This window comes from Helianthus annuus, chromosome 12, assembly GCF_002127325.2.
Source record: "Helianthus annuus cultivar XRQ/B chromosome 12, HanXRQr2.0-SUNRISE, whole genome shotgun sequence".
Taxonomy (NCBI): domain Eukaryota; kingdom Viridiplantae; phylum Streptophyta; class Magnoliopsida; order Asterales; family Asteraceae; genus Helianthus; species Helianthus annuus.
In genome coordinates, this window is record NC_035444.2 from 4,436,336 (window position 1) to 4,457,153 (window position 20,818).

Below are 20,818 nucleotides of genomic sequence, written 5' to 3' on the forward strand. Positions count from 1 at the left end.
CTCGGGGCTGTTTGGTAGCCTCTGAATGGTCATTAAGAGGCTACCTAATGGAACCATTAAAAATTTTACCAATGAGAAGGTAGAAGAATGTGACATGTGATGATTTACCATCCAGAGGTTACCTCTTAACCATTCAGACTTGAGGTTACCTCTTATTCATTCAGAGGTTTTAAACCATTAAGAGGTAGCATCTGAATGGTCATTAAGAGGCTACCAAACATAATCAACAATGTCTATACCTAAAGTTGTGTTTTATTTTTTTTCTGTTCATACTATTAATTTTTTTAAAAGGACTTTAAAGTGTTGTGAATATACCATTATTCTTACGAAAATGAGAAAAATAAAGCATGTACAACACTTATTGATGGGTTAATTTGGTTACAAAAATCATAACTTTCTGCCAAAAGGCCCAAAAATAGATTTTTCATGAACTTGATCCCAGTTTAAGTGAGCAAGAAGCATGCTAAATGACCGCAATAAAACACACACTGACACACACCACATCTCTAATTTATTACTTTGTTAAGTTTTTTGCAGAATAGATTCATGGTGTACAATTGGAAATCAAAAAGTAGGAAGTTAAAAGGGTGTCATTTCATATATTGATTGGGTGACACCAAAGTCTCAATGTATTTTCCTCTTCGACGGATACCCGCGCCCATGTCAGTAACAACCCTAGTGGATTTAAATGGACCGTTTGGATCTGTTATGCAAAGGCGCTCTTCATAACGCATGAGCCAATTTCCATCCGCCATCAAGTGCAGAGGTTGCACACGCCATCCACAAGCAGCATTGGTGCAAGTAACCACCTTCGTCCAACTATCCCCATCCCCATCCATCCTCCACAACTCAATCTTGCGCCACCAATAGTTTGAAGGGTGGAGCATCCAAACGTGAATGCAGCCTCTTAGAACAGTGAAACCCATGCATATCGTTGAATCTCTAAAGAAGGGAGTTGTTACCTCTGTGAACTTTTCGGTCTTCAAATCGAGACTTATAACTGAATGTGACTTATTTATAGCCTCATCATATTTTAGGAAATAGAGTTTTCCATTCAACAATGCACAATGCTTAGAAATCCAGCGATGGAAGTTCTCGGTTGACTCAATCTTTCTCCACAAGTCAGATTTCAACGAGTATATATAAGCATCACAAGAATTGGTTACACGTAGAAGCTTGTAGTCATCTTCAGAAGAGGTATAATACAACACAGACGCTCTCGTTATGGTCTCATAGCATTCTTTATGAGCATTGGTTTTTGACAAGATTCTATACTCACCTGTCAATGGATTCCATAAGACCAGATCAGAGTAGTATTCCTCCTCCACATTATCATCATGTTCAATTATGCCTACGCATACCAATCCATTGAAAGATGTTATGATTGACACGTTTCGAGGACTATCTACTTTGAAAGGCAGACAGCGAGGGGTTGTTAAACCATCTTCGGGCGATTCACAGTCGATAGTGCGGAAGGTGCATGATGATGATGATGTTGTGTTGGGTATGAAGAGTAGTTTGTGGCGATTTTGATGGTGCAGGTGCATGTTGGTAAACATCGGGGTGGTTAGGAACGAGTGCCATCCTTTGGAAACAGACTTGAAACGGGCTACAGATTTGGCCGGAAGCCTTGGTAGTATGTGGTGAAACCGAGTTAATCTCTTAAATCCATAAGTTAGTTAGTTTAGAATAGATAGATTAGTTTTATATTAAAGTGGCGGTTACAAGCGGTTATGAAACTAAGGGACCAAAGTTGACAAAGGGAAACTTGTTAACTTCCCTCACTTAGCGAAAAGGTGTGTCCCCTCACACACACCCTCTCGGATCGACATCAAGGAAAGGAGAAGAAGACGCGACGGTTCGAGATGGATGGCTGGAAATCAACATGCCTCTTCATGATCAATCTCAACCGCACAATCCTAGAGACATACCCTTTCACGAAGAGTTGTGTCTATTCATTCGTGCCTCTTAGAAACTATAAATAGAGATAGTTAGTTTCATTTGTAATTGTTCATTACTCTCGAAATCATTGTATATACTCTTATTCGATTGTTATAAAGTTGTTATTATTCAAGTTATTCACGCTCGTTAGAGATCAAGATCCAAGTTCGGGCCAACAAAGTGGTATCAGAGCGTCAGGCTCTAGGCGTGGGAATCGCAAGGCATCGCAGGGAATTCGCGATCAGGTTTCAATTTCGTTTAAATTCGCAAAGTTTCAATTTCAGAATTTATTTTCGGTTCTACACTACGCCAAAACTGGGCTTTAGCCACATTTTTCCCAAAACCGCTCTGCCACACATATGAGAAAATGTGTGGCTAAAGGTCATTTATAATATTTTAAAATACTTCTAGCCACACAATTTATTATTAATGTGACCATTGTATACCTGTTCGAAACCTTTAGCCACATTTTTAAGATAAAGTGTGACATTTACTAGCATGTCTAGCCACAGCTTAAAAAATGTGGCCAAATATAACCTATTGCCACAATATTTGTTTGATTTTTTTAATTAATGTGACGGAAACACTTTTTTTTAAAACCTTTAGTCACACTTTTTATAAAAAAAAATATGACAATCACTAGCCACGATATAAAAGTGTGGCCAAATATTACTAACCGTCATAATAGGTTTTTAATGATGTGGTTAAATGATGATTCATATAAACCACTTAAAGAGTATTATTTATTTAGTCACTTATAAGTTTTTTTATGTGGCTAAAAATTATCAACTGTGACTGTAAAAAAAATGTGGCTATACTTATTCTATAATCACACTTTAATTACTTACGTGTCCAACCTTTTCACTCCTTATCCCCTACATTTCTCCTTCCCCAACCATGTTCTCTGTTTCAACAAAGCTACCCAGTCTCTCTTTCACCAAAAACCCTAATCCCTAAATTCCAGTTTCACCCAAAATTCAATATAATAAGCCATTTATTCGATGCGATATAACAAGGTCTAAATGAACATATGCCAATCGGAGAAAAGGAAGCTTAAATCAATGTAACATATTAAACCATTTATCCGAGGTCCGTTTCGAGGTGTCCGAATGGTGGTAATTCGGTTGTTGTTGTTTCTGGAGGTGGTGATAGTGTGAATTTGTTCTAAGAGGCGTGGGAGGTCTGTGTCTAAGAGAAATTACGGTGATGATGTTGGTAGTGCAGCAAGGGTTGTTTCGGATAGTGATAGTGATTGAGGAATAGGCGGTCTATTTCGGTTGTTCAGCATCAGATTAGTGGCTCCGAGGTATAATTTGATACTTAATTAGTTAATTGTATTCTGTTGCCATGTTTGTAGAGTGTTTACATGAAGTGTTAGTGAAATTAAGTGTGTTTGTTTAGTGCTTTTGGTTTATTGATTAAGAATAATGCTAAGTTTATAAGAGAATTTTAGTACTACATTACCAAATCAGTAAAACCATTAAAGAGGTTTCAATTTCACAACACACTAATAACCCACACCTATAGTACACACAAATGAATCAAAAAACATGGTTCTATATAGCTAGTGATAGTAAGAAATCTTATACAAAAATCATTTCCACATCTTGTGCTTTCCAAACATGCCCCCCTTGTGCCTTCCAAACTTCCCATGCTTCCATCTGTTCCCAAAAGTTTTATGTTTTCTCTCTTAACGGGTCAAATGGATAAATTTAAATTCTAAAAAAATAGCTGAAATGGAACTGATTAAACGAGTAACTCTATAAAAAATAGTTAAAATGATGCGGGTCAAATGATACAGGGAAATAGGTACTTTTAGCTTGACCAAGTTGATGTGTTTTACGTTTTATCTCTTAACGGGTCAAATGGATAAATTTTTTAAAAAAATAGCTGAAATGGAACTGGTTATACGAGTAGGCTTTCTTACTATCACTAGCTACATATGGTGATTATCTACATGCTGGTTAATTATCCGCCTACTGGCTATCCTCCAGCAGGCTATCCTGGACCCTCTGCTTCACATTATCCAGGTTTGTTTTTTAAGAGCTTCGTATGTCTTGTCACAAATATCATTGTTTTTAAGCATAATTAAGCCTTAATACCATACGCAAATTATACAGGGAAATAGGTACTTTTAGCTTGACCAAGTTGATGCATTTTATGTTTTATCTCTTAACGGGTCATAAGGATAAATTTAAAAAAAATAGCTGAAATGGAACTGGTTAAACGAGTAGGCTCTATAAAATAATAGTTAAAATGATGCGGGTCAAATGATACAGGGAAATAGTTACTTTTAGCTTGACCAAGTTGATGCGTTTTATGTTTTATCTCTTAACGGGTCAAATGGATAAATTTTTTAAAAAAATAGTTGAAATGGAACTGGTTAAACGAGTAGGCTCTATAAAAATAGTTAAAGTGATGCGGGTCAAACAAATCGAAAGTTGTGAAAGCTTTTTTTAGCACACATTACATCGTAATTTGTTTATAGAAGGTTATTATTATTATTATTATTATTATTATTATTATTATTATTATTATTATTATTACTATGGTATAGGTTTGTAATAACATCTATTTACGATGAGCATTATTCTGGGTCAAATGGGTCAACAAATGGGTAATATATTATAATTTTCATCACTTTTGCAAGTTTTGCTGCTTCACGACTCACGAGGTACATGGTTTCCGACAACCGTAAAAGAACATGCATGCAGAATCCATATATAAAAACTAAATAATATAACAGGTACGTGTACGCAGTTTATTCGCATGCCGGTCTGCAGCCTATTCGCAGCCGGTCTGCAGCTTATTTGCAGCCTGTTCGGAGCTGGTACGCAGGCCTGTTCGCCTACATTTCATACTCTTTGTGAATAATTAATGTCAGTACTACCCTACATTTGATACTCTTTGTGAATAATTAATGTGTCAATCATGATTTCAAAAACAATATTATCAAAATAATTATATTTTTTATGAATACAACGGTTTAACACAAACCGGATTAACTATGCAGCATCCAATAGCATCAAAGGATTGGCAACCCTTATCATCAAGCAGTGGTGCAGCTTCAATAGGGCTTTTACAAGTTATGAAATCTATGGTGAGAAATATGCAACTTAAGTAATCATAAAGGTCGCTCTCAGTCTATTTGCATTATCCGGTCTATATTGTCCTTGCCAGAGGTGAATTGCAGATAATACTAATTCTATTTATCCAGAAAAAACATATTTTGTTTAAAATTCGTTCCTTTCTCGTTCTTCCCTTTCAAACTAGATTGTACCCATTTCCATACTAAACGCCAAACGCCACCTAAAATTATCTGTTCTTATATATTCAGGTGATTACCCTAGATATCTAGCGTTAGAGAGACGGTTCCAGCCAGTTAAGGTACCTGAGCCTTCTTTCTTTGTTTATAGTTAAGTGATAACGTTGGTGGGTTGGGCATGTTGGGTAAGAGGTCGAAAGCAGGGCTGGCAAGTCGTGTTTGGTTTAGGTCGGTAGGTTTGTATAACCCAAATCCACCTCCCACTTGAGTAGTTAATCTTGTCGAAAAGGCGAACTCTAAACTGGTTAAATGGTTTAGCTTTGTGGAACCATTTACAATCCGTTTGTATGGCTAGTGTCATTGGCATACTGATATCCTTTTGTAATTTATAGTGAGATACCAAACTCAACCCGGTAGCTTGGTTTAATAAGCGTGAAGCACTAAGCCGTTTAGGTCCTAAAAGCAAAAGCGAGAGCTATATCTTAATTTTTATCGAAACCCAAAAGATATAGTTGACCAAACTCAGCTATATCTTATTTTATTTTCTCACGTATCTATGTCAAATTAAAACCGAAAGGATGAATTTGGGCATTTAAAATTGTTTTTTTTTTTTGTTTTCCAGAAAGGGCCTCAATTTTTTTCCGGCTTTGGGCCTCCAAATAGGTTGAGCCGACCCTATTGGTAAGACGGTGAATATACTGGTGATGCATACTGATTCATTTTGGTTATAACGTTGATTTGCAACTTTACATTTTTTTGAGCAGATTCATTAAAATTGTGTATCAAAGTTACGAAGTAGCAGATAGATCAACTAAAGTTAAAGGAATATAATTGCATGCATAGAAAGTTTGACTAAACCAGAGTTTAATGAGATGTTTACCAGCTGTTTCCAAAGTTTAGACTGTCGTGAGTGCTACTATTTTTGAAGTTGAAGTTTGGATGCATTTTGATGATGAAAGATGTGTTTGCTTTGAATATTGGTTTTTAGGTGAAACAAGATGAACAAACAAAAGTGTTGGCTTATATAACTGTCCCAAAGAAGCTTTGTAATAGTTGTTGGAATGGCTGGACTGCTTGATTATTTATTTATATAACATCATTTTTTCATATTTCCATATCATACTCACTAGTTTGTTTGCATACCAACGTGTGTGAGATATCACCAGTTTATGCTGGACTTTGTTTATACACGCCCAATTACTAAATTTGGGTCTTAAGTTTTTTGTTTTTATTGTATATATATAATATATAAATAACTTCTATATATTGTGTTTTTATGCCATATAAGATTCATAGAGATTATACATGTAATCTCTTTTTTCAAATTTATTTATATTTCAGTTTGGTTCGTATCATAAAAACTTCCCCCTCAAATGATACACTCAGTTAAAAAAAATACACTATTTAAAATAAACGTATAAAAATCTAAATAAAAAAGATTATATTATGTCTTAAGGGACCATATTGGGCCTTAATTGATTACAATGAACAATGGTCCCTAATTGATTACAACGAACAATACTAGGTTGAATATGTCTTAATAGACTATATTGGGCCTTAATGGATCATAACGACGTCGTATATTGTATTTGTGTTAAAAGACCATATTGGGCCTTAATGGATTAAAATAGACAATAGTAGAGAATACATGTCTTAATGAACCATATTAGGCCTTAATGGATCAAAGTGGACAATAGTAGATGGCACATGTGTTAATGGACCATATTGGGCTTTAATGGATAATAGTAAAACATACATGCTTTAATGGACCATATTAGGTCTTAATAGATCAAAACATGTCTTAGTTTACCATATTGGGCCTTAATGGATCAAAAGTGACAATAATAGATCATACATGTCAATATGGACCTTATTGAGCCAAGTGTTAATTGACTATATTGGTCCTTAATGGATCACAATGGATAATTGTATATCGTACATGTGTTAATAGACCATATTCGGCCTTAATGAATCACAATGAACAATAGTAGATCATACATGTGTTAATGGACCATAGTGGGCTTTAATGGATCACAATGGACACTAGTAGATCGTAAATGTGTTAATGGACCGTATTGGTCCTTAATGGATCACAATGGATAATTGTAGATCGTATATGTGTTAATGGACCATATTGGGCCTTAATGGATCACAATGGACAATACTAGATCTTACATGTGTTAATGGACCTTATTGAGCTTTAGTGGATCACAATGGACACTAATAGATCATACATGTGTTAATGGACCATAGTGGGCTTTAATGGATCACAATGGACACTAGTAGATCGTAAATGTGTTAATGGACGGTATTGGTCCTTAATGGATCACAATGGATAATTGTAGATCATGTACTAGGCCTTAATGGATCACAATAGATAATCGTAGATCATATATGTCTTAATGGACCTTATTGGTCCTAACTAGATCACAATGGACAGTCGTATATTGTATTTGTGTTAAAAGACCATATTGGGCCTTAATGGATTAAAATAGACAATAGTAGAGAATACATGTCTTAATGAACCATATTAGGCCTTAATGGATCAAAGTGGACAATAGTAGATGGCACATGTGTTAATGGACCATATTGGGCTTTAATGGATCACAATGGATAATAGTAGATCACACATTTGTAAATGGACCATATTGGGCTTTAATTCATCACAACGGATAATTGTAGGTCATATATGTCTTATTGGACCTTATTGGGCGCGTAAAAGCGTAAAAGCGACAAAGTTTAAAACAAGGTCAGGGGCGGACCCACATAGAGTGGGTCGGGGTCCCCGGACCCCAATGTTTTTTAAAAAATTAGTAGATTTCGTATACTAAATTGTATAAGGACCCCATAGATACAATTAGGTGGACACCATAAAAAGAAAAGGAAGCCTGATGTAGTGGTAAATCCCTCTCTTTACCAACAAGAGGTCATGGGTTCAATTCTTATATAACTCATTTTTTCTGTTTTTTTAATGTAGTTCAAACCTCGTTATGACCCGACCCGAACGCGGACTGGCCCAAAAATTTTAACGTTTTGTTATGAAAATTTTGAGCACCAAAAAAAATGGACCCCATTGAAATTTTTTTTTGGATCCGCCACTGAACAAGGCGCGAAACGCAAAAGCGACGGGCTTTTCGGACTCAGGCGTAAGCTAATTATATATTTTTTATATATCCCACATATAATATTATAGGTTTTTAGCTTTCCCTTCCTAATATACAACTACAAGCAAGATTTTAGCAGCATGTAGAAACCAAAAAATCATATGTATAACAGTTAGATGCATAAAAACGTCTTGGATATGAAAGTGCGCCCCTCCGGCCAATAAAGACCAAAAAATCAAATTCCTCGCCCAACTTTTCCCTCTTCCTCAAAAACTCAAATTCCCCTCTCATCTCCCCTTTTCCCTCCTAACCTGATCAACCCTCTTCCTCAAAAACCCAAATTCCCCTCTTATCTCCTCCTTCCCTCTTAACCCTCTTAACCTAATTGAATCTTCATGTCCGCACAAAATTCAAGAACTCAAACTACTCGATGGCTACTCTACGATGGTCGACGCCGTCAAATCCTATGGCTCAAACCCACTTCCTCTGTGCGCCGACGGATATCTTCGGTTTTTCAACTCATTAGAGATGGTGCCCCATAAGATCCCAACAAGAGATTCTGATTTCATAATATCTTCCCCAAAAAACGTTGATCGATTCAAGACTTTTTAGGGTTTTTAGGATCTTCCCCAAATCCGTATATATAGGTTTTGAATGGATATCAAATCAGAAGGTAAAAGTGTTCTTCATTTCGTTTTTTGACAGACAGTGTCATTGGTTTTCGTTTTCTACATCAAATTACTAGTTGACAATTATGTAACTTTGCACTTTATTTTTCAGAATTTGGGTTTATTCTACCTAATCTGTATGTCATCGTTTTCTTTCAGTTGATGTGAAAGTAATTTTTCAAGGAGTATACAATTCTAACATCAACAAACTTCACCCAGAAATTTGATGCCACACAACAAACATTATCTATTTATTATTTTTATGTATAAATATTTCTCTTTTTGTTATAAGTAGGGGTGCAAACGAGTCGATTTGATGGTTGGGTTATATTTAATTATAAGTAAACAATGTTGACGTTAATGGTTGTTTTTGAAGGTTGGTTTGTTTGTCTCAACACTTTTCAAGCCCTTACTTAATTTGGCCTACCACAATCACAACTAAGACTATGGGGTGTGGAGGGGTTTGGGTTGTGGGCATTGCTTGACACGTGGCTAGGGTGTGATCCACAAAGTAATACTCAAAAACTAGGGGTGTGGTATGGCGTGGCCAGCCATGTGGAGATCGAACCAGCCAACCAAAGTCGTTTGGCAACAGCTACCCCAACGGCTAGATTGAACCAGCCAACCAAAGCAGCCACGTCACCCCAGCCCCCCGCCCCATGCCAGGCACAATCCCCACGCCAAAGTGGCAACGCCTACCCGGGGTGGAGCAGCCGGCGTTGAACCCAAACTGCCGCCCAACCCACGCCCCACACTCCACACCCCACGGTCTAATAACACTGATCAAGTGGAAGCTTTCTGTAGCTTAACAACTATAGTTATATCGAATCTAAATAATAATATTTAGTCTACTTATAGCTTCCTTTAACTGGAAGCTTTAGCATCTAGCATATGTTGTTGGTAAAAGTATTTGATTGAATTACATATTTCAATATGTATGCTTTGCTGGATCTGTTTGATTGCTTAATAATTAAATAGAGTAATTAGACCTTGAATGGTTTTTATTTAGTTTTGGTCATCATTGAACGAAGGATCTTTATTTTATATACTTTGTTTGGTCATCATTTCTCAAATGTGTTTCTCTTTTAAGTGCTATAATAAATAATGAGGTTGTTTAGATTATTTAGTACATCTATGGTTACATCTACTTATATTTTCCATTTCTACTCATATGCAAAATAGATTGTTTGGAACCACAATTGTTATTTTAATGTCGTTTCGTTTGTATATATATGCAATGTAAAGAACATAACAGAGATTCATATGCATAGAACTTATTACATCTACAGTTACACCAACTTAACACACATAAGTCGACTTTCACAGCTACTTTCATTTTTTATTTATACTCCTGCGAAATAAATCAACTGGAACAACAATTTGTGTTTTATTAGTGGCGTTTTTTTGTATACATGCGATGCAAAGAATGTAACGGAGATTCGTACATGTAGAACTGTTCGTATATGTATTATCAATTCAGTGAATTAATACATTCATTGCAGGTTCTACCAAAAGCTGCTTAATATGTTGAATCTACCAGCTGATATGGAAAAGAGGAAGCATAAGCTCAAGCGTCTTGTTCAATCTCCAGTTCTTTCTTCATGGTATCGCATAAGCTCAAGCGTCTTGTTCAATCTCTAGTTCTTTCTTCATGGTATCACTATGTTGAATCTAGCAGCTAATGTTTTTCTTTTTATTATCAGAACTGATGACCTATATAATTTTATTTTGTTGGCAATCCAGTAGTGAACTAAATCATTAATGATATAATCCTTGAGATTTAGAAACAAAGCTCGAACCGAGCCATGCTCCAGCCTAGTCGAGCTCTAGCTCAGCTTGTTTGCTCCCTTAGTTTTAAGTTATGGTTAGAGTGATACAAAGTATATTTTTATGTCAAAGTTTCCATCAATGACTGGTCTCCAAGATATTGTTTATATAGTAATTTATTTCGAGTCTTAAAACACTACTAGAATACCTTGTCGTGTTGAGTTTACTTATCACTATTAATTAATTTAGTTTATTGTTGTCTCAGATTCTATCATGGTTGAGAATTGGGATTATCAGGATATTCAACTGCATAAACCACCCTGTTCTTGTAAGAAGGAAAATGACATCTTTTGTATGTTAACATTTAACTGAAATCGAAAGTTGATATATGCTGGTATTTTGGCAGGACACTATTCCAGTAGTTGTAATAGAAATCAAAGTTGATGAGATATAATGGCGATGATAGTGCGATATAACCAAAACAGCATCAGGCTACACCATCTTTCTGGTATGTGACAGTATCTAGAAAATAGTCAAAATATACAAGATATAATACGGACCGCGTCTTTGACTAGAAGGTTTTCAGGTGGTTGAGGAGCTCTTCAAGGTTCCTCACCTATTTGAAGATTGAAGTGGTTACGGAGGGCGGTGTGGTGACGGTGTTTGATGTGGAACTGGTGGTTCAGCTGTGGAAGCATTCGAAGGAGTTGTTAGGGTTCAAATCAGCACATGTGAATAAGCAGGTAACAATAATATTGAGTATGTGAATGGTTTGTTGTTTTGGTTATGGAGTGTTGAGATGTGTTTGGTGATAACTGGTTATGGTGTTGTAGTTCGGTTTATGGTGAATTTGATTCAAATGTTCATTTCTTCAACTGAAACTGAACCATAAATTGAATGCAAAGTGCGGCTGAGAGGGTGCAGTGCAGATGGTGTGCTGGGCTACCCTTCAGCACATAGGTCCACGCTTTTGATTTACACATTCTAAACAATATGGATATTTTCTTTTGGATACACCCTACACAAGAAGTTCTTAGTGTTGATGAAAAGTTGGATCATTAGTTTTTTTTAATCTTTTTTGTCATTTTAATTATCAATAACGTACTCATTAAAGTAATATGTGCATAGCCGGGTGTTTCTTTTTTCGGGGTTGGAAGTAGTATAAGGTAACGAAAGCATTGCATCAATAACCATTTGTTTAGTGTCTGATGATCTGATATGTTATCATAAGATGTCATCTTAATTCATAAAAATGTTTAAAAAGCATTGTTTTTTCCCATGTGATGTGATACTTGGTCCTAAAGATCTAAATCGCCAGGTTGGTTTGTTTAAATTACAATAATATATATAAATATTTTATGATGTTCTTGCCATAGTTTCAACTTTTGATTATGTCCTCGTTTTATCATTAAAAATTCTGCTTTTTCAGTGATATTGGTTGATCATACGACATGAGAAATAGCCACCGGTTACAAGTTTACTCACCACCACAACTCAACAACAGCAAGGTGGCCAACAACCCATGGATGTAAATTTGCAGCACTTTCAAGTCCAAATTTAGTGAGTATATGGACTAGAAGAAAACATCTTAGAAATAGTTCTTAGTTTATGTGTATAGTCGTTTCCCAGTTTGTAACTTTTGTAGATAGGTTTTGATGATAAGTTTATGTTGTTAATTAGTATTTAAACCGAAAACTTATGTATGTATTTGGGTTTATTGTTAATATCATTTGTTTTTTTATATTTTCTCATGTTTATAGCAGTTTTTTTATTTTACAAAAAATGAATATAAAATAAATAATTACACAAAAATGGCCATATAAAATCATAATAGATATGTGTGACTAAAGGTTAGACAATAGCCACACTTCAAATTATAAAATTTTGTGACTGTAAATAACAATTAGCTACACCATAGTCACTTTGTTTCTTGTTTGTGTGATGGAATTATACCAAACGTCATGGAAAAAGAAGTTACGTGTGACCGAAGGTTAAATAATAGCCACATTTAAAAATACAAAATTTCGTGTGATTATAAATAACCATTAGCCACACCATAGTCACTTTGTTTTTTGTTTGTGTGACGAAATGATACTAAACGTCATGGAAAAATAAATATGTGACCAAAGGTTAGACAATAGCCACATTTAAAATTACAAAGTTTCATGTGACTTTACATAATCATTAGTCACACCATCGCCATTTTGGTTATTTTGGTATGACGAAATATTAGCAAACGCCATGGGTAAAAAGTATTAAGTGTGACCAAAGACTACACAATAGCCACACTTAAAATAAAAAAAAAATCATGTGGCTTTAAATAACTTTTAGCCACACCATCCTTATTTTGTTTTTTTATGTGACGGAATGATAGCATGCGTAATGCACAAAATGAATATGTGTGGCTAAAGGTTAGATGATAGCTACACTTAAAATTATAAAGTTTCATGTGGCTTTACATAAGCATTAGCCACATTATCGTTACTTTGTTTTTTATGTGACGGAATGATAGCAAACGTCATGAGAAAAGTAAATTATATGTCACCAAATGTTAGCCATTAGACACACTTAAAAGCACAAAATTTCATGTGGCTTTACAAGCATTAGCCACACTATCGTCAATTTTTTTTGTGTGACGAATTGATAGGAAAGGTCATATGAAAAAAAATTGTATGACCAAAGGTTAAACAATAGCCACACTTAAAATTATAAAACTTTATGTGTGACTAAAGGGTAGACAATAGTCACATTTAAAATTACAAAGTTGTTTTGTGTGTCTAGAAATAGTTTTTCGCCACACTTATAGTAAACTCATGGGACTAAATAATAACAAGGCCACACTTACAGTGAGTTCATGTGGCCATTACTACCATTTAGTCACACATAATGAATGGAATGTTTGATTACAACAACTCTTTTTGCCACATTTATTTTAATTGATGTGGCTAAAACAAATTTTTAAGTGACTACATAATAGAAAGGACCACACTTACAATAAATTCATGTGGCTGTTGCTACCCTTTAGTAACACTTATTGTACAAAATGTCTAATTCTAGTAAGAAATAATGGTACCCGTTAGCCACACTTTTAAGTTGCTACGGCCACTAAACATGAATGTGGCCATATGATACGTACGATGACTCGACCTTTGGTCACACGTGAGTTGAAAAAAAAAAGTGTGGCAAAAGGCGTATGGTCACACTTTTTTTGTGTGGCCGTAAGCCTTTTTTGACGTAGTGCTAGGAAGTCGGTTGAACCGAACGGTTAGGAATCTAGGGTTCGTTTGTTTTGATTCCGGGGTTATAGTGCGAATTAGTTTGATTTGGTTGTTTTGGTTATTACACGATTCGGGGAATCGGGGTTGTTAAGAATATATTGAAACCAAAAGAAAGTTTATTAGAAAGTGAAGATTATTCGGCAGGAAGATATGTCAGGAGCGACCGGGCAAAGTACGATAAATGGAAATTCTCTTTCCCAGTTTCAGTGTCCGATTCTGAAACCAACAAACTATACGGTTTGGGCTATTCGTATCAAGACGATTCTTGAAGCGAATGGTTTGTGGGAAACGATTGAACCGGCAGAAAATGCAACCGTAGACACGAAGAAAGATAAGTCTGCCATTGCATATTTGTTTCAAGCAATACCAGAGGACGTTGTATTGCAAGTTGCAAGTTGTAAGACTGCAAAGGAGATTTGGGAAAATCTAAGGATTAGACACGTTGGCGTAGATCGGGTACAAAAGGCGCGTATGCACACGCTAATGTCAGAATTTGAGATGTTGCAAATGAAGGATGACGACACTATTGATTCATTCACCGCAAAGATCAATAGTATCGTTACCCGAGCAACAGAAGTAGGATCGACTATGAGTCAACCGACTCTAGTACGCAAACTCCTAAATGGCGTACCGGATAGGTTTACTCAAATCGTTGCCTCTATGGAACAATACTCCGATATAGAAACCATGACGCTACAAGAAGCAATCGGAAGGTTAAAGACATATGAAGAACGTCTCAAGTTAAAGAAAGGAAATCAAGGGGAAAGCCAAGATAGGCTTATGTTTACACATCAGGATAACAACAGAGGAAGGCAATTTGGAAACCGCGGTCGTGGTAGGTTTAACCAGACGCGTGGAAATTGGCGAAACAACGGAAATAGGCAAAGTCCCAGAAACGAAGGATCTACATCAAGGCCTAGAAATGGAAATTCAAGAAACTGGAGGAAGTTTGCAAGAACCGACTTAAGTAAGATCCAATGTTTTAAGTGTCAAAAGTTTGGACACTACAGGAAGGATTGTTCTGAGAAAGACGAAGTGCAAGAGCATTCAAACCTCGTCGAGGAAGACGAAGCACCCGTATTGTTAATGACAATACAAGAAGAAAATGTTCAAGAAAGGGCTCTGCTAAACGAGGAACAGATAAAACCAGCAAGTTATGCCTCAGGAGATGAAAATCTATGGTACTTAGACAACGGGGCCAGCAACCACATGACAGGAGTGCGAAGTCACTTCAGGGAATTAGATGAAACGGTGACAGGGCAAGTACGTTTTGGTGATGGGTCACACGTAGAAATTAAAGGCAAAGGTTCAATACTACTGGAATGTATGAATCAAGAATAAAAGATTGTTTCACAAGTATACTACATTCCAAGTCTGAAGACCAATATATTGAGCCTCGGACAACTTACAGAAACTGGTTGCAAAGTGGTTATGGACGGAGACTTACTGACTATCCGAGATCGAAACAGAAAGCTACTAATGCGAGTCAAAAGATTGAAGAACAGGCTGTACAAGGTCAAACTGAAGACAGGAAAACCAATCTGCTTACTATCAAAGACGGAAGACATAGCATGGTTATGGCACGCGAGGTTAGGCCATTTACACTTCGACGCTATTAAAGAAATGACTCGTAAGAACTTGGTACATGGAGTTCCCCAAATAAGTCATGCTAGTCAAGTCTGTGACGCATGCTTATTAGGAAAGCATAGTAGGGCACCATTTCCAAATCAGGCAAAGTTCAGATCCTTAAAACCTCTGGACTTAGTCTATGGAGATTTGTGTGGTCCTATAACTCCACCAACACATGCTGGGAAGAAGTATATATTCTTACTTGTAGACGACTGTACTCGCTACATGTGGGCATATTTACTAACTTCCAAGGATCAAGCATTCGAAACATTCAAGGAGTTCAAAGAAAAGGTGGAAAAGGAAGCGCAGACCAAGTTAAAGATGTTAAGGACGGATAGAGGAGGTGAATTCACATCGGCTGAATTCAACAAGTACTGCAAAACAAATGGCATAGCAAGACAGCTTACAGCACCATACTCCCCACAGCAAAATGGAGTAGTAGAAAGGCGAAACAGGACGATGTTATCCACTACTCGCAGTATGTTAAAGGCAATGAACATGCCACAGAACTTTTGGGGTGAAGCAGTACGACACGCGATATACGTACTAAACAGGGTTCCGACAAAAGCCCTGGTGAATAAGACACCATATGAAGCACTGAAAGGAAGGAAGCCAAATCTAGAACATTTGAAAGTCTTTGGCTGCACTGCTTACGCTAAGGTACTACCACTTCAACAAAAGAAGTTAGATGATAGAAGCGCACCTATGGTTTATCTTGGAATAGAAGAAGGATCAAAGGCGTATAGATTATATGATCCAGCAAAGAACAAGATATGTGTCAGTAGAGATGTAAAGTTCATGGAAGGTCAACCATGGAACTGGGATAGTTATATGGAAACGGTAGATTCAGGGAATCCCGAATGGACGAACTTTGTCATTCATGAAGATGACATACCACCAGAGTTAGAAGAAAATGAGCCAAGTAGTCCAGGCAGTAGCGGACCAGGCAGTAGCGGGCCACATCATGACGATTCAGGAGTAGATCAGACAGAAGAACAAGACTCCTATGTAACCCCGCCAGCATATTCATACAATCAGAACTCAGCAGGAAATTCAAGCAACATACAAAATGGAGGTCCATCCACTTCTGAAAGTACAACAGGAAATATCAGCAATACTCCAGTAAGACTAAGAAGTCTCGAAGAACTGTATGACGAAACAGAAGAAATTCAGTTAGATCCACATGAATTATTACTCGCTGAAGAAGAACCAAGGAATTACAAGGAAGCATCTAGTGACAGAAAGTGGATTGAAGCAATGAAGGCTGAGTTAGACTCGATAAACAAGAATAACACTTGGAGCTTGACGGAATTGCCAAGAGATCACAAGGCAATAGGCTTAAAGTGGGTATTCAAGACTAAGAAAGATGCAAATGGAAATATTGTCAGACACAAAGCAAGGCTAGTTGCAAAGGGATATGTTCAGCAACATGGAATAGACTTTGACGAAGTCTTTGCACCAGTAGCACGTATGGAGACGGTACGACTAATGTTGGCTTTAGCAGCATATCAAGGTTGGGAGGTACATCATCTAGATGTGAAATCTGCATTCTTACACGGAGACCTCAAGGAAGAAGTTTATGTATCACAACCAGAAGGATTTATAAAGCCAGGAGATGAAGGAAAAGTTTACAGACTATCAAAAGCACTGTATGGATTGAGACAAGCACCAAGAGCTTGGCATACGAAATTAGATCAAACCCTAAAGTCACTTAACTTCAAGAAGTGCACTTTAGAAAGCGCAATCTATACAAGGACGAATGAAGCCTCTACACTAATAGTTGGAGTCTACGTTGATGACTTGATAGTCACTGGAACATCAAAGAAGGAAATAGACATCTTCAAGTCTCAGATGAAGAACAAGTTTGATATGAGCGATCTAGGATTGCTAGCATACTATCTGGGAATCGAAGTAATTCAAGCAGGGGGTGAGATAGGCATCAAGCAGACAGGATACATCAATAAGATACTCAAAGACGCTGATATGTTATCCTGTAATGACACAAAGACACCCATGACTCCAGGAACTCAACTAACAAAGACTGAAGAAGGAGATCTAGTAGATGCAACACACTACAGAAGCCTGATAGGATCTCTCAGGTACTTATTGCATACAAGACCAGATCTATGTTACCCAGTCAGTCTACTTAGTAGATTCATGCAAGAACCAAAGGAGCAACACCTGAAAGCAGTAAAGCAAATACTACGTTACATCAAAGGAACTAAAGAGCATGGAATCATTTACAAAAGACAAGGAGGATGTAAGATCACAGGTTATAGCGATAGTAGTTTTGGAGTTAATACAGACAAAGGAAAAGGAACAACTGGTCTGGTATTCTACTTTGGAGAATCACCTATAACCTGGTGTACACAAAAGCAACAAACAGTGGCACTCTCATCATGCGAATCAGAATTTATGGCAGCCACTGCAGCAGCATGTCAAGCACTATGGCTTAAAAGACTGTTAAGTGAAATCACAGGCTGGAAGGAAGAAAAGATAACACTCAGAGTTGATAACGTTTCAGCAATAGCACTCATGAGAAATCCAGTCTTTCACGGAAGAAGCAAGCACATTGACACACGCTATCACTTCATAAGAGAATGCGTGGAAAACGAAGATATCACTGTGGAGCACATAAGTGGAGAACTACAACGGGCAGATATACTAACAAAGGCACTAGCAAGGATCAAGTTTGCTACAATGAGGGAACTGCTCGGAATTCAAGATTTAAAGCAACTCATGGATGTTCGAGATTAAGGGGGTGAATGAAACCGAGTTAATCTCTTAAATCCATAAGTTAGTTAGTTTAGAATAGATAGATTAGTTTTATATTAAAGTGGCGGTTACAAGCAGTTATGAAACTAAGGGACCAAAGTTGACAAAGGGAAACTTGTTAACTTCCCTCACTTAGCGAAAAGGTGTGTCCCCTCACACACACCCTCTCGGATCGACATCAAGGAAAGGAGAAGAAGACGCGACGGTTCGAGATGGATGGCTGGAAATCAACATGCCTCTTCATGATCAATCTCAACCGCACAATCCTAGAGACATACCCTTTCACGAAGAGTTGTGTCTATTCATTCGTGCCTCTTAGAAACTATAAATAGAGATAGTTAGTTTCATTTGTAATTGTTCATTACTCTCGAAATCATTGTATATACTCTTATTCGATTGTTATAAAGTTGTTATTATTCAAGTTATTCACGCTCGTTAGAGATCAAGATCCAAGTTCGGGCCAACATGTGGAACAATACTATGTCTGGTGAAAGCTCAGCCGCCATGGCTTTACGTCTTCTATGAGTGATGTATTTTTTTTATGAACATTGTTATGGAAGATATTTAATAGCCTTCCTTCCGCAAGATTTGGTTTTAAAGTTTATCCGATACTTTAGTTTTGATTTAGATCTTACAGAATTTTCGGTTTAGGATATAGATTTTTTTTTTCTAATAATTTACTATAAGGTTATTGTATCAGGGTAACTAAACCGATTCTAATTGGTTCTGTTGATTTTATTCTTATTAGAAAATAACAATCAAATTATAAGGGATAACATCAAATATATTAATTCGGATATCCTTGACTAATTTAAATCCCCTCTCATAATCATAAATCCCCTCAAAGCTAGCCAATACTGATTCATGTAGTCGTTTGTAACCAGGATGATCACCATCATTGTCTCCATTTGCATGGCCCCTGTTACACAGGGATGGATCTAGGTCACTTTTGTGGGTTCCCAGTAACCCATTCGGTTTAGAAAAATGGAAAAAATTAGTGAGAACCTCGTATTAATTGGAAATAAATAGTGAGAATCCGCTAGGACCGCCAAAGACCACCGTGGTCCAGTTGTCTTACTTACCTCATGAGCCGTTTGTTGGTGCGGGATTATGATGACGCTTACACTTGTTGTATTGTGTATAAGGTTCAGGATCATATACAAACATGTATCTATTGATGTGGAATTACTTAATCCATGCGGGTCAAAAGTAGCGGGTTGTTTATGTAATTAATAGAGAGTTAGTTTAAGTTGTAAATAGATTAAGTATACAAGTGCGGGGACCAGAAGTGAAGTGACGAAGTGAAAGTTTATAACCTACATCTAAGGGAATCGACATTCCCTGGAGACGTGACTCTTCAAAGAAGGCGGCAAACATCAAGATCTTCAAGAGACGCATCGTTTCATCAAGAAAACACAACTGTTCGGACGCACCTCTTCGATATGTATAAATAGGGTTAGGATTTTCATTTGTAAACACAACTCTCAGTCATTCTGTACAATCACATTCACTCAGGTTCAATTGAATTCTTGTTGTTTATTCTATTTGTTGTTTCATCTTTATTTTCGTATCAAGTTCATAGATTGGGACCAAAAATTGGCATTAGAGCCTAGGGTTCAAATCTGATACGTTTTCAATTCGTTCTTCAACCCGTGAATCAGAAATCAAATCGATTCAGAAGGAAATCAATTCAGGCAGCAATTCGATTCAGTAAAATCAAATCAGTATTGAAGAAGGAGAAGCAAATCGATTCAGTATAACATCGATTCAGAACTAGAAAGCCACGAGGAAGGATCGAACAGAAGAAACCAAATCAATTTTAGTCAATTAAGTACCAATGGATTAAATCTTAATCGGTTCAGAAATCTTGAAGCCAAATCATCAACATCAAACTGTTTCAGTAATATCGATTTGGATATATATCGATTCAGTCAAGAAGATCAAGAGAGAAACGATTTCCAAATCCATAAATCGATTCAGTGCAAACCAATTCGGAGTAAATTGATTCAGACGTGAAAGTCAAGAAGCCAGGAGAAGAAAATCAATTTTAGAAGCAAAATTTTATCAGAAGCAAAGAAAGCGAGAAGGCTGGTTTGTTCACTAAAAAAGGTTGAAGACCTATTTTGTTTCTGCAAATACAAAACAAACACTGCAAGAAAAAAAAAATCATTATATTCAAGAAAGGTGATTTCAAGTAAACGTCAAAAGCCTTATAGATCAGAATTACAAGTGGAGAATTTGCAAAATTCCAGGTTATACTTTATTATTCTGGAATTTCAATTTAAAGAATTACTATAGATTTTTAGTAAATTAGTTTAGTGATCCCCGTTAGAATCACTATTGGTTTAGAAGAAAACCTAAGTCACGATGTCAGAAAAATCATCGTTAGAT

The 20,818-nt window shown here is 36.6% G+C and overlaps 2 protein-coding genes and 1 long non-coding RNA gene across 17 annotated transcripts; 2 read left to right on the top strand and 1 right to left on the bottom strand.

Moving 5' to 3' along the window:
• Positions 1–584: 584 nt before the first annotated feature.
• Positions 585–1,634, bottom strand: LOC118484761 (F-box/kelch-repeat protein At3g06240-like). Its single transcript, XM_035980734.1, has one exon. The coding sequence runs from the start codon at positions 1,557–1,559 to the stop codon at positions 591–593; it is 969 nt and encodes a 322-aa protein (XP_035836627.1). The 5' UTR covers positions 1,560–1,634; the 3' UTR covers positions 585–590.
• A 619-nt stretch (positions 1,635–2,253) lies between these two features.
• LOC110893824 lies at positions 2,254–6,326 on the top strand. 14 transcript variants are annotated; one of them, XR_004874358.1, is made up of 7 exons: positions 2,254–3,247; positions 3,859–3,971; positions 4,592–4,820; positions 4,955–5,041; positions 5,279–5,328; positions 5,829–5,887; positions 5,971–6,326. XR_004874358.1 is itself a non-coding variant. In XM_022140969.2 (7 exons), coding segments are annotated over exons 2-7 (369 nt in total). In that variant the 5' UTR covers positions 2,254–3,247; positions 3,859–3,883; the 3' UTR covers positions 5,972–6,326. The 14 variants fall into 14 exon arrangements, 2 of the variants coding, with proteins under 2 accessions (XP_021996661.1, XP_021996663.1); XR_002565980.2 differs by having other exon boundaries at positions 4,688–4,820; positions 4,955–5,123; XR_002565977.2 differs by having other exon boundaries at positions 4,688–4,820.
• Positions 6,327–8,515: 2,189 nt separating this feature from the next.
• On the top strand, positions 8,516–12,469 carry LOC110893826. 2 transcript variants are annotated; one of them, XR_002565983.2, is made up of 6 exons: positions 8,516–8,983; positions 10,481–10,632; positions 11,011–11,073; positions 11,152–11,253; positions 11,332–11,488; positions 12,175–12,469. It is a non-coding gene; the product is annotated as an uncharacterized LOC110893826 (long non-coding RNA). The 2 variants fall into 2 exon arrangements; XR_002565982.2 differs by having other exon boundaries at positions 8,519–8,983; positions 10,481–10,582.
• The last annotated feature ends 8,349 nt before the right edge of the window (positions 12,470–20,818 follow it).

Bases quoted from the DNA above. Each gene is read 5' to 3' on its own strand.
- LOC118484761 (XM_035980734.1), bottom strand. From the start codon at position 1,559: ATGTTTACCAACATGCACCTGCACCATCAAAATCGCCACAAACTACTC.
- LOC110893824 (XM_022140969.2), top strand. From the start codon at position 3,884: ATGGTGATTATCTACATGCTGGTTAATTATCCGCCTACTGGCTATCCT. The intron at 4,772-4,954 runs GTACGCAGGCCT...TTAACTATGCAG, and splicing joins TTGCAGCCTGTTCGGAGCTG to CATCCAATAGCATCAAAGGA. The intron at 5,042-5,278 runs GTGAGAAATATG...TTATATATTCAG, and splicing joins TACAAGTTATGAAATCTATG to GTGATTACCCTAGATATCTA.